The sequence below is a fragment of the Nycticebus coucang genome, chromosome 9 (genome assembly GCF_027406575.1).
Source record: "Nycticebus coucang isolate mNycCou1 chromosome 9, mNycCou1.pri, whole genome shotgun sequence".
In the NCBI taxonomy this organism is placed as follows: domain Eukaryota; kingdom Metazoa; phylum Chordata; class Mammalia; order Primates; family Lorisidae; genus Nycticebus; species Nycticebus coucang.
In genome coordinates, this window is record NC_069788.1 from 124,160,492 (window position 1) to 124,174,361 (window position 13,870).

At 34.5% G+C, this 13,870-nt stretch overlaps 1 protein-coding gene across 14 annotated transcripts in view; it reads left to right on the plus strand.

Annotated features, from left to right (window-relative positions):
• The window catches only part of KTN1 (kinectin 1), a 128,897-nt gene that overhangs the window by 88,437 nt on the left and 26,590 nt on the right, over positions 1-13,870 (plus strand). For 4 of the 14 annotated variants that reach the window (XM_053603847.1, XM_053603851.1, XM_053603850.1 and 1 more), the window contains 9 exons: positions 339-376; positions 943-1,033; positions 1,092-1,181; positions 1,637-1,674; positions 4,663-4,753; positions 6,749-6,817; positions 8,027-8,064; positions 9,807-9,897; positions 12,412-12,498. In XM_053603847.1, coding sequence (XP_053459822.1) covers positions 339-376; positions 943-1,033; positions 1,092-1,181; positions 1,637-1,674; positions 4,663-4,753; positions 6,749-6,817; positions 8,027-8,064; positions 9,807-9,897; positions 12,412-12,498 — 633 coding nt within the window. The remainder of the gene's footprint in view (positions 1-338; positions 377-942; positions 1,034-1,091; positions 1,182-1,636; positions 1,675-4,662; positions 4,754-6,748; positions 6,818-8,026; positions 8,065-9,806; positions 9,898-12,411; positions 12,499-13,870) is intronic. The other 10 variants (XM_053603849.1, XM_053603854.1, XM_053603853.1 and 7 more) reach the window with 3 other exon arrangements.

A 13,870-nucleotide genomic window follows, 5' to 3' on the forward strand; every position in this document is an offset into this window, starting at 1 on the left:
AGTGGTTGGCCTTGGAAGATTGGGTTGGAGAAGAGCACTGATATCCTAGGGAGGTATGTGGGGAGTTAGTTAATCTCATTTTTACAGTTAGAGAAGTATCACATTATTTAGACTTACTCATAACTGTCTGCCCTGTCTCCTCCCTTCCCCTTTATATTTTGTGTATTGCTTATTGGAGTCAAAAGAAGGTGAAATCAAAACACAGCTCATCATGGCATGAAGAATTCAGCTAGGGTCATTGTAATTTGAGGTGTACACATTTTGAAGTGTTTTATAATACAGCTTAAGGTAAATTGAAAGGGTTATGAATTGCTTTTTTTCTGCCCGTTGTATTTCAGTTATCTATTTCTTCTCAAGTTCAGGAGCTTCAAAACTTGTAAGTACCATTTCTTTCATTTTCATTTAATACCTCTTTTTTAACAACTTAAATGCAACTATAATGAAAATCATAGCTTCTTTTTATTTGATGTTAAGTAATATTTTAGAGAATAGCACATTATCTCTAAAGCCCTTGAGTTCTTAAGTTTTTCATTAGGCTTTAAACCTACAGAAGTTTTTTTTTTGGAAAGTAGATAAGAATGAGAAAGTCTTAGTTTTCATCATTTATAATCCCAATCAGGATTGGGGAACCTGTGGTCTTTTTGGTGCTTAGGTGCAGCCTTTTAACTGAGTTCAAATTTTACTTAACAAATCTTGTCATTATAGGGCACAGCAGAGAAAGATAAAGCTTTTCTTGCCTCCTGTGGTGCTTAAAAAAGAACAACCTCAAAATGAGAATATGCCACAGGTTTCCCATACTCTTCATTGATAGAATGGTTTTCTTTAATAACTTCCTGTGTCTTTTTGATCAGTTTGTCCTGTGAGTACTGCCTAAAGTACTCTTTTCTACTCTTTTTTTTTTAATAGTCATGTAAATTATATTTCTGATTAATTTATTGTCAGATTAAAAGGGAAGGAAGAACAGATGAATACCATGAAGGCTGTTTTAGAAGAGAAAGAAAAAGAGTTAACCAATGCAGGCAAATGGTTACAGGTGAGAAGTTAAAAACAAAAGTAAGGAACACCTTTTTTATGCTCCAATATCAATTCAGTTCACACCTATTGTTTTTAAGGATCTTCAAGAAGAAAATGAATCTTTGAAGGCTCATGTTCAGGAGGTAACACAACATAACTTGAATGAGGTATAGTATTAACAAATTTACCAATGTACTACAGAAAGAATGGGAAGTCTTTATTTAATGTACTAGAATTAAAGAGGATAATATGTTTGAGTTTTTGTCAGAAAACATTGTGCTTAATTTTGTTGTTAAAATAAGTTAACTTTTATTCCTGTGAAGTTTTATTTACCTGCTTGATTTGTCAACCTGAATCTAAAAGCATTTCCTTATCTTATTTTTTCCAATGAACTCTTAAGCTCACCCATAACCGTTTGACATATTAATCTATAATCCTTTAGAAAATAAATATTATGAAAATCAATAAAGAAAATTCATTCTGTTTTTGTTTTATAAATGGCCGGTTATCAAATTTACCACATATAATTAGGTTTTCATCTTATTGGTGGTTGATTCTATATACATGCTGTAATACCTGTTTTTTTTTATATTAGCATTAAAAATGTGAATCTGTGTCTTAGGCATGTTCTGCGTCTCGACTGGAAGAACTTGAGGTCGTGTAAGTAGAATTCTAAGTCAGCATTTTGAAGAAGGACTTCTCATTCTTTTCCAGAATGTGGTTGAATGTTATGATGGGTTTCTTCTAAATCATTATTAACTTTATTGTTAAGTAGGAATTATAGTCTAGAGGCAAATATGCTATGTCTCTGTTTAATATAATAAAATAGAACCTCTTCAAAAAGTGCTTTCATGTGCCAGAGACCTTATTCTTTTCAAATCTATTTTCTTGAATATTCTCTCTGTAAATGTAGACTGGCTTTAAATTCAGTTTTTTTTAAATTTGCAATTATTATAAAAACGTTAAATTTATTTCAAATTAAAATCACTTTATATTTGAAAGATTAATACCTCTAAATTAACCAGAAGATAATTTTAGCCATAATTTTGATAATGAGTGTTCAATCTTTCTATAGTACTAATTTACAGGGAAAACAGAATTTGTCCCATCAGTTATCCTGTGCTGAACAGTAAAAGTATTCATTCTAATCAGCATATAGGAGATGTCAGGTTTTTTGTGTATGTTTTTTTTTTTTTTTTGACACAGTCTCAAGCTGTCACCCTGGGTAGAGTGCAGTGGCGTCACAGCTCACAGCAACCTCAGACTCTTGGGCTTACGTGATTCTCTTGCCTCAGCCTCCCGAGTAGCTGGGGCTATAGGCGCCCATCATAACACCTGGCTGTTTGTTGTTGTAGTTGTCATTGTTGTTTTAGCCGGCCCGGGCTGGGTTTGAACCCGCCAACCCTGGTATATGTGGCTGGTGCCCTCCCCACTGAGCTACGCGTGCTGCCTGAGATGTCAGTTTTTGTAGATGTTCACCTTGGAACATTTTTCATTCTATAAAATCTGTTAAGTTCAGTCTACAGTGGGGAGGAAAGCTATCTATACCTCATCTTTTTGGATTTTTCCTTGATGTGATATCATTAATCTTTATTGATACTTGTTTTAAAGAAGTGCCCCGTGGAAACAATGTCTTTAAGATATGGGAAATACTTTTGAGATTATTTTCTTCATAGAAAAAAGACAGTGACTCCTGTCTTTGTCTTGTCTCCAAGATTGTTCATTTGCATGACTAATTATTTATTCTGTGCACATGTCCAGGTGCTCACCTCTCTTTGCTCAGAAAGCTTACAGACATATTTGTGACCAATTTATAGTAGGTGTATATAGATAATTTATGTAAGTTTAGGTTTGTTTCTGCCTTACGTTTCCCTTGACTTTTCTATTCTTTTTAAAATTAATATACTGCTTGTGGGAGCAGCTTTAGGTTTACAGAAAAAAATGAGAGAAAAATACTACTTCCATCTACTCCCCTATTTCCATCTACTAGGAGTTCCATCCACTCCCCTATTTCTCCTTTACTATTATCTTCCATCAGGTTGTTACACTTGCTATAGCTTATGAGCCAATAGCAGTATGTTGTTACTAACTAAAGTTCGTGGTCCCCTTGTAGGTTTTAACAGATGGATATGATGTGTGTGTCATATCATCCAGAATAGTTTTACTGCCCTAAACATCTCCTGTGCTCTACCTATTCATTTCTCCCTCCTCTTTTCCGCCTTCTTCCCCCCACACCCCTACTCCCGCCCCAATCCCTGGCAACTACTGATCTTACTATCCTCATAGTTTTGCTTTTTCTACAATGTCACAGTGGAATATAGCCCTTTTAGATTGGCTTGTTTCACTTAGTAATATGGCAGTGTGCCATTTTGTCACTTTTCTAGACCTATAAGCATCTGGAAATTCTTCCTGTAGTAAGGTGGATAAAAATAGTGTTCAAATCAGCAAGTACTTGAAACTGTGTTACGTACCTTCTGGCGCTGGGATTGCTGAAATGGGTAATGCGAGTTTCTGTCCTGAGGAAACAGTTAAACAGATCACCTTAGTTTTGTTTTCTTTTTTGTAGAGAGAGAGTCCCACTGTACAGCCCTCTGGTAGAGTGCCATGACTTCACACGGCTCACAGCAAGCTCTAACTCTTGGGCTTACGTGATTCTCTTGTCTCAGCCTCGCAAGCAGCTGGGACTACAGGCACCTGCCACAACACCTGCCTATTTTTTTGTTGCAGTTTGGCCAGGGCTGGGTTTGAACCTGACACCCTCGGCATATGGGGCCGGCATCCTACACACTGAGCCACAGGCACCACCCCAGATCACGTTAGTTTTGTTAACTGTTATGCTAGAAGTCTTTTGCTTAGGATGATAGGAGCAATTGGGATTCACTAGGGCTAGATAAAGTAAGATTTATATCTACACTGGATAGGGAAACTGATTAAATTATACATAGCATCTCTTTAGCGCAAGGGTTAGTTATATTATAACTTCCAAGGTCAGCAAATTATGGCTATGCTTCTTAGGAGCAAAACTCATTTCTTTTTAAGTGATAATTTCTATAATGAGTTGATAAAATATACTTTTACTTTCAACCTTTCAGAGTTTGTTTCTAGATAAAGCCATATTTGCTTAAGAACTGTTAAGTATGAAATAAACTATAACAGGGTGGCGCCTGTGGCTCAGTGAGTAGGGCGCCAGCCCCATATACCGAGGGTAGAGGGTTCAAACCCGGCCTCGGCCAAAACCGCAACCAAAAAATAGCCGGGCGTTGTGGCGGGCGCCTGTAGTCCCAGCTGCTCTGGAGGCTGAGGCAGGAGAATCGCTTAAGCCCAAGAGCTGGAGGTTGCTGTGAGCTGTGTGAGGCCACGGCACTCTACCGAGGGCCATAAAGTGAGACTCTGTCTCTACAAAAAAAAAAAAAAGTAATAAAAAAAAAAAAAAAAAAAGAAATAAACTATAACAATTTTAAGGTACACTTGACTTTGAGTTAAAATGATCCTGGAAATAATTTTTAAAACAAACATAACTTGGTGTACCAAGGGAAGAAAGCTGGCAGGTATTGTTGCTGCCATCTTTTTCCTTAGGAGTGACATTAGAGTCTGGTTTTCTTTTTTTAATGTACATTAGTGATTATAAAGTCTTTCTAAAAATTCTAGGTTGAAAGAAAAGGAAAATGAAATGAAGAGAGTAGAAGTTATGCTAAAAGAGAGGGAGAATGATCTTTCTAGCAAAACAAAGCTGTTACAGGTAAATATGATTACTTGAAATTATTGTGTGAATTATTGTTGTGGCATGTTTTAAAATTGTTGGTATATCTTTGGAGAAACTACCCATGCATAAAATGTATGTATGTGTATATACTTGTTTAGAATATATTATTGTTAACTGTACACTTTAGTGTTTTGCTTCCCTGTTCCTCACCAATTAACAGTGTTTTTTGAGAGCACTTTTCTGTCTTTAACTTTTAATCGCTTTATGGTATTATATGATTGTATCATCATGTATATAACCAATGCCAGTTGATGGATTGGATACCTAGATTATTTGATTGTTTTTCCTCTTACAAACAATACTACAGAGAATATCCTTGCACATCTATTTTGAATATTTTTTGCTAGTATATTTGTATTATAACTACCTAGCTGGGTCAGTGCTTATGTCAGGTTTTTTGGTTTGTTTCAAAGATACAAATAGTTTAAGTGAAAAGTCAGTATCATTTCACCCTCACGCAGTTAATATCTAAAGTACTTATAGCTCATTGATTTGAAGTGATAGCAGATCTGTAGGTGCCTACATTGTCTCTGATTAGTCTCATTCATATTCCATATTCAAGGCGTGGTTCCATCACAGTCCCTCTCCCTCCCCCTCCCAAGTAGGTTCATTTTTATCTTTGATAATGCTGATAAATTGCCCTTCAAAAGTGTTTGTACTGATTTAGACTCTTGTTAACTGAGGGCCTTTTCCCCTTCTTCCTTCTCAGTTCTGACAAGGACTTGATACTATACTTGAAAGATGGTAGGATTGTATTTAATTTGCATTTGATTATGAGAGAGGTTAAGCATTTTTCTTACATTTAAACCATTTGTATATGAATCGTTCTTTAATTTTCCTCATTTTTTTCTCTAGATGGACTTCTTACTGATTTATAAGATCCTTTTTTATATAGTAAGGGAAATTAGGCTTGTATCATTATGTGAGTGATTTAGTTTCCCCAGTTTTGCTTTTTCACTTTGTCTTTTTTACCCTTTTTTGAAAATTTAAAACTTTTATATACTCACATATATGTAATATCTTGAGTTTTAAGTCTTAGAAAGAAAAGTATCTTTCACTTTATGATCATAGAAATATTTTCTTCTAATTTATGTTTTTTGTTTAGATTTTTTATTTATATGTAATTTACTTCAGTAAGCTGTGAGGATAACGTTCTACTTTTTTTAAAAGAGAAGGCTAGCCTCATTATAAACTTAACCCATCATTACTGCATTGGCCTTCCCCGGGGAACAGTATCTGGAGATATTTTTGGTTGTGACAACTGGGGGAGAGGTACTGCTGGATTTAGTAGATAGAGGCATGGGTACCACTAAAGATTTTATAGTGCACAAGACAGTACCCACAATAAAGAACTATCTAGTCCCTAAAGTCAAAGTTGAGAAACCTTGCATTACTGATCTGAAGTTTCTCCCTGCACTAAATTCTTACAGGTATATGGGTCTAGTTCTGGTTCCTGTTTTGTTCCATTGAGACATGGCTACTGTCAGGCTAGTACTAAATATAATTACCCTAATTTCATAATAGGTTTTTATATAGGGCTTATTACACCCTTTTAAAATTATTATTAGAATTTTCCAGCTTGTGTGATTTTTTTTTTTTTTTCAAAAGTTTATATGGAAGGCTGGGAGCAGTGAGTGGCTTCTGTAGTCCTAGCACACTGGGAGGCCTAAAGGGGTAGATTGCTTGAGCTGAGGAGTTGGAGACCAGCCTGAGCAAGAGTGTGACCCTGTCTCTGAAAAATAGAAAAAAATTAGCCAGGTGTAGTCCCAGCTTCTCAGGAGGCTGAGGCAAGAGGACCTTTTGACCTCTTGAGTTTGATGTTGCTATGAGCTATGATGATGCCATGACCCAGGGTGACAGAGTGAGAAAGAAAGAAAAAGTTTATATGGAAAGTAAGAACCTTTAATTTTAGTTACTAAAATTAGTAGTTAAATTAGTTTGAGTACTCATCTTTAATTTTTATTTAAATAGGAGCTACAAGATGAAAACAAATTGTTTAAATCCCAAATTGAGCAACTTAAGCAACAGAACTACCAACAGGTAGGTGCTATTATTAGATATCTTGACTTTATGTGGTAAAAAATTATATAACCAGTGACAGAAAATATTTTGTCATTTTTGCATTTTCATTGAGAATAAAATATGTGTTTTATTTATAAGTTCATTAAATTTTCTAAGGTAAAATAATCTGCAATTTATAAAGCATACACAAATGATATTACTATCGGAATTCCAGCTATGTTTATATTTATGTTTTCTGATCCTTTAGAATGCCTTTCTCAGCAAGTCAGTTAAAATATTAAAGATATATGTGTACTCCATCTCTTCTCTCCCCAAGTAAACAATAATTGGAGAGAAGCTAACAATGTCATAAGAGATAGTCTACAACTATAGCTTTTCAAGGTATAATTCTGCTTGGTAAAAATAAAATAAAAATGATATTTTTTTCTTAAGCCAGGTTACTCAAAATATTTTTTAAAATTAATTTATCAACAACATGTGTGGATAATCTAGTAAATATATTTTGAGGGACAAAAGAATTAGTCTTTCTGTAAAGGAAGCATATAGTAATTAGGTTTAGGAGAGTGTAATCATCAAGCAAAAAGTACCATATGTTGGAAGGCTGTGTTTCTTTGCATATTATGTATAATCAGTTTTTTGTCATGTATGAAGAAATTTCCTAGTTTAAATTTCATTTGTGGTTTTTTTTTTTTTTTTACTTTCAAAAGCTTAACGTTTTTATGTAGTCAAATGAATTGTGCAGTATGAAAATTTAAGGTATCATCACAATGCTTTGCACATAGTAGGAAATTAGCAAACACTTGTTCAATAAAGAGTTTTAAGTTCAGGTGGTCCCCAGGTTATGATGACATAGGTTGTTCTTAAGTTGAATTAAGAACAATGTAAGTTGGAGTAGGTACATTTCCGTATTATGTGTAATAGCCTCTGTTTGTGTGAGTCATGTATCAGTCAGATGTTTATAACTTAGGGACTTAACTATTATAGACATAATTTATAAGTCTGAGCTGTAAGTTGGATGTTTATAACTTGGGGACTTACCTGTATGTAGTAATAATAGAAATTAGGTTTAGCATTCATTGCATGTACTTTTTCATTGATTTTAATAAAATTGACTGACATGAAATATATGGTACTTTTACCTTTGGTAATAATTTATATCTTAGAAGAACTTTAATTCTTATCATCCAGAAAGCTTTGTTCTGAAATAACATTTAACTCTTTTAATAGGCATCTTCTTTTTCTCCTCATGAAGAATTATTAAAAGTGTAAGTATTGATTGACTGTTTGGGAAGTGGCAGTTATTTTTATGTGCTAAACTGCTCTGAGATAAACAATTTGCTATATAGCAATTGCAGTAGCTACCTAATTTTTATGGTTTTATTTGGATATCTTGAACTGCAAGTCATTTTTTATAGTATTTAGATTTCTTTGAATATTTTGTTGTATAGTATTTAGATTTCTTTGAATATTTTGTTGAGGGAGATGTTTGGTTTCTTTTAGGCATTCAGGAAACATTGAATCAAACTATATTTTGAAGGCTTTACTAAATGTTCTTTAATTATTTCTGTTATCCTACTAAATCTTCTGGCTATTATTGTGGAATCAAATAATGCAAATTTTGATTTAGCGTCTACATTTTTAAAGAAAACTTATAATCTTTATGGTTGTCACTTTTAAGGAAACCGTTTTTTATTGGGACATTTTTCTTTTTTTTTGAAAGAAAACTGCAGTTTATTTACATCATAGGTATGAATAGGTATAGTTTTATATATATTTATCTGAGTATACAGGTATAATAAAAGGTGAGGTCCTTATTTTTTTGATATATCCTGATGATCACCTCTCATCTTGTAGCTTGTCCTTTTAACTCTCCTTATAACGAATTTTGATAAGTTACAATCTATCATTTGTTTTTCTTACTGGGACATTTTTCTTTTTTAGCCTGTAATTTCTCTAAGATGCTACGCTACATTTAAGATAATTTCAGATAAGTTAGCATGTTTCAACATGTTAACATTTCAACCACATTAAAGACATTAATAGGTCATCTAAATGTTCCTCCATGTTGGCATGCTTACAAGGTTATTTATTAGGTTGGAATTTTTTACTATTTAAAATTGAATTTTGAGTTTGTCTGTATATAGCAAGGATCAGCAGACATTTCTATAAGAGACCTGATAGTAAATATTTTAGATTTTGTGGAACAATAGGTCCATTGTGTATACATTTTAAAAAACAACCTCTTACTAAGTGTAAAAACAGCTCTTAGTTCAAGGGCTATACCAAATGGACTGTCAGGTATGCTCCAAGTCTAGTTTGTCAACCTGTTATGTGGAGTCTTATTCTTGGGAAAAGCTATTTGTGATTTAAGCCACTCTCAAGTATGATAGAATCCATTTGTGAATATTTGCCATTGCTTTCTCCAAGTAACTGGAGAAACCTGGTCCATTGGACAGCACCAGAAGGAAACATGAATCCTGAGATTGGTATGGTATGAAAATGGCAAGAAAACACATAGCTTAATTTAATATGGTAACTTTTATTGTGGCCTAGCCACTTAAAGACAAAATTGACTTTTGAATAAATAAATAGATACATAATATACATATATTTACATATATACAATGGACTGCTCTATTAGTTTCACTTCTCTGAAAATAGCTACTATACCGGATCAGGTGAAAATAAAAATAACTTCAACTATAGCAGTTCATATATTCATGAACTCTCTCTTAGGGGATGAGATTTCTCTTTTGCACAAACTTCAGCATGCCATATTGTGTGCAAACACTTATTTTAAAAATCATTTCTGAAAGTAATCATTTGTAAGATGGGCTTTCTCTGATGAACGGTAGCTAAAATACTAAGTTAATACACTTTCCAAAGCATCACTGCTTGGCATTTCTATTTTATGGTGACAAATGTTGAAAGATAAAGATCTAAGTTGTATTATTACTTTCCTAAAATCTTGTTGTATGTGTTCATATTTGTTCATATTCTGGTTTAGGATTTCAGAAAGAGAGAAAGAAGTAAATGGTCTCCGGAATGAGTTAGAGTCTTTGAAGGATGCAGTTGAACACCAGAGGAAGAAAAACAATGTAAGTAAATCTTTAAAGTGAAGCGTTCCTTTTTATTACTTCAACTTTGAAATAATGGTTCTGTAATGACAATTAAGGTTATGGGGGGGAGGGAAGCAGAAAGAGGGACGGAGGGAGGTGGGTGGGGCCTTGGTGTGTGTGACACTTTATGGGGGCAAGACATGATTGCAAGAGGGACTTTACCTAACAATTGCAATCAGTGTAACCTGGCTTATTGTACCCTCAATGAATCCCCAACAATAAAAAAAAAAAAAAAGAAATAATGGTTCAGGAATTTTTTTCCCCCCTTTAGAAACACTTTGACTTTAGAGTTCTTAATCTTCCTGAGAAAGTACTATTATTTTCTGTGTATAACTTTTGGGAGTTGTTATTGGAGAGCAGATTTTTCTTTTAATAAGCAAAAAAGACCAAATTCTTAAACTTAAAATACCATTTTAAACGTTGAAATGGTAATTATTGTGTCTTTAAGAAATAACTAAAATATGATTGACTTTTTGTTGGATGTTTATTTGGGAAAATAATTCTTCCAGCTTAGTATTTTAAAATCTTGTTTAGCTTTTTTGTAAAGTAAAAGTAATGCAAATATTCCAACCCAACATGCTTAGTAATTAAGTCTTTTCAAAGCTTTCTGGAACTTTCCTTTTCTGAGAAGTGGTTCAAATTTTGACAACTGTGCCAGAAGCCTTAGAACTTGAATACATTTATACTAAACCAGAATGAGATAGTGTTTCCAAAAATATAAATCTTGGCTCAGTGCCCATAGGTCAGTGAGTAGGGCGCCAGCCACATACACTGAAGGTGGTGGGTTCAGGCCTAGCCCAGGCCTGCTAAACACCAATGACAACTGCAACCAAAAAATAGCTGGGCATTGTGGCAGGCACCTATAGTCCCAGCTACTTGGGAGGCTGAGGCAAGAGAATCGCTTAAGCCCAAGACTTTGAGGTCGCTGGGAGCTGTGACACTGCAGCACTCTATCGAGGGCAACACAGTGAGACTCTGTCTCCCAAAAAAAAAAAAAAAATATATATATATATATATATAATCTTATTATTTCAGAAATATAAATATTTATACTGAATAGACAAGTGGTGAATTTCTTAAATTCTCTCTTACCAGAAGGTGACACTTATAAGTAGAATCTAAGCTTTCTTAGTAGAGAAGAAATTTTTGCACATGAAATATTAAGACTCGAGCAAGGCTAATGAAATGTAAGGGGGGTACTGACAATAAATGTTTTTTATTGTAAGTTAAGTTATTGCAAAGTTTGTGTTAAATTGCTAATTTAACAAGTTGGCGTTTTTTTGCACTCCTGAGTTTGTCAAAATTAGGTATGTAAATTGCCCTTTTTATGTTTGTGCAACATTACTAATAGTATTATTTAGATGCAAAAGTTGAGGTGAACTTGCTGGTAACACTGGTAACATCTTAACTGCTTTATGATCGGGATTCTGAGGTAAGGAGGGCATGGTAATGCCAGTCCAGTAAAGCAGCAGCCGCAAAAGCGCTGGGGGAGAGAGTCAGGACGCTGGAGGCTGCAGGCGGCAGCACCTCTGCATTCCATCTTTGCCATTTGTTCTGCCGCTTCTCTTGATGTGTCACGTGACAAAATTTCTTACTTAGGTGTGCTTTCCCTGTTTATAAAATGGGGGCAAATACCTCATGGGGTTGTTGTGAAGGTTGATGAGGATTCGTGAAACATCAAGTACATGTTTGGCAAATAATTAAACATTTAATAAATGGTAATTATTGCCTTTTTATTTTTCTTTGTTTTTATCTGTTTAGATTTCTAATTTGGAAGAAAGATTGAGATATAACAGTCTTTGTTTACTAATGAAATGTTAAAATCTAGATCTTTCAGAGCTCCATTTTTAATGACTTCTGGTTCTCCTCCAAGAGAATGTGTTTTGTGGCTTTCCAGCCTCCCTATTTGCCTTGATCAACTAGTTCAAACAGTGCATGTCAGGTTGTTACACAGCATACACATTTGACCATGCCATGAAAGGTAGAGAACACAGTGAGGAACTGTGGCATTCTTAGGTAGATTTGAAATGCGTTAATTTTATTAAAACATAAGTACAGCATAAGTTTTTACGCTGTGATGGAAAGTCCTGTGAGTGATACTGGGCCTTGTTTAAAAGTCATGTGTGTAGCTTTTTGCAATAACTTGTGTATTTGCTCTGCCTTGAATCCTCTAATGTTTGATATATCTGAAATCATGTTTGTAATCTCAGTTTGTTTACTTTTGATGCTTTCTTCTTTGTCGTGTGTACACTAATTATTTTAAAAGCTGGCATATTTGGTGTGTATACTAAAACATGGAAAGTGGGCATCTTTATTTTCTCATTCAAACTTCTAAACATTGCTTTTCATTTTTTTGCTAATGTGCATATTTTCCCATTGAAATACTTTTGCAGTAACCAGCATTTAAATGCAGTGCAAAAATACTGATGAAGTAAAAAGCAAAAATCTTTCAATAATGGAAAAACTGAAATCATTCTTTCTAAAAATGATTAGGACCTTCGGGAGAAAAACTGGGAAGCAATGGAAGCTTTGGCATCAACTGAAAAAATGCTGCAGGACAAAGTGGACAAGACTTCCAAGGTTGTAATGCTCACTCCTAGAACAGTCCGCTGAACAGAGAAAACCTGCAGCCTGTATTAAAATCAGACTGAAGCATTTAATTTTGCTGCAATTTAAATATAAAATCTCCTTACCATCCACATTTATCATCTCTATCATCCCTGCTTTTTTCATCTACTCCTTGAAGCTTTAATTTTGGGCATACTAATTTGTGGTGATTAGATAATCACCATTGTTTGGGCTTGTTGAGGACTACCTTAAGCTGAAGAGCCTTAGAAGACCTATGATAAGCACTTGTCAGACGGTGTGCACTGACTGGGTTGACTAAAAGAACTTTGATGGAAATCCTGAGCTAAAAAAAGTACAACTGGATTAACAAATATGTAGGATGTACCTAAGATACACAGTAAACTAGGCTTTTTTTTGTGGGCACACCAAGATGATTCAGATAAGATAGAAAAATGGTGAAAGTCTTAAGAAATACAGGAAAGGGATCAATTTTGGGTTTGTTGCTGGGGATGGTTCCTTGGGAGTGGTGGACTTACTGGATAATAATGATGCATGTGTTTTGTTTAGTATGAATTATTAGGATCAAAAGACAATTTTCTTGATCAGAGTATGTGAAACACTCCTAAAACATAATATCTATCTCTGTTTTCAAAACAATGAAGGACATTCTCCTTGAGCTCAAGTTGTTCTGTTGGGTATGAATTTTTTCTAATGAATTTTAATGGAGATGTTGTTTTTAAAGATTGAGAGAATAGAATGTCAGCCAGTTCAGTGAACTATTTGAAAATTCCTACCACCATAAATAAATGTGGAACAGAGGCATTGAGTTTTGCAGATGGGTAAATAAAGGAACCTATATGATTGATTTCAGCATTCTGAAAGTATTTTGTGTGCCAAGGTAATCTAATGAATTTTAAATACAAATCTTAGTGACATTTGAAGGACTTTGCTGTTGCCCTGGGTAGAGTGCCATGGCATCACAGCTCACCGCAACCTCCAACTCCTGGGCTCAAGCGATTCTCCTACCTCCACCTCTCAAGTAGCTGAGACTACAGGTGCCCACCACAATGCCCAGCTATTTTTTGGTTGCAGCTGTCATTGTTTGGTAGGCCCGGGCTGGATTTGAACCTGCCAGCTCAGGTGTATGTGGCTGGTGCCTTAGCCGCTTGAGCCACAGGCGTTAAGCCTGCAGAACTTTAAAATTACAAAATAGTTCTATAAATTTTTTTTATCAAGTATGTTAGTAGCTTTACTTTTAGTGTAATGGATTTATTTATGTTTTCCTTTATAATTAAATTTGAGATAGCTGGTAGATATTGGGACCACAGAAATTTAGGTCAGAGAAATAATCTAGGCTAGATAGAAAATTATTTTTTTAGTAATT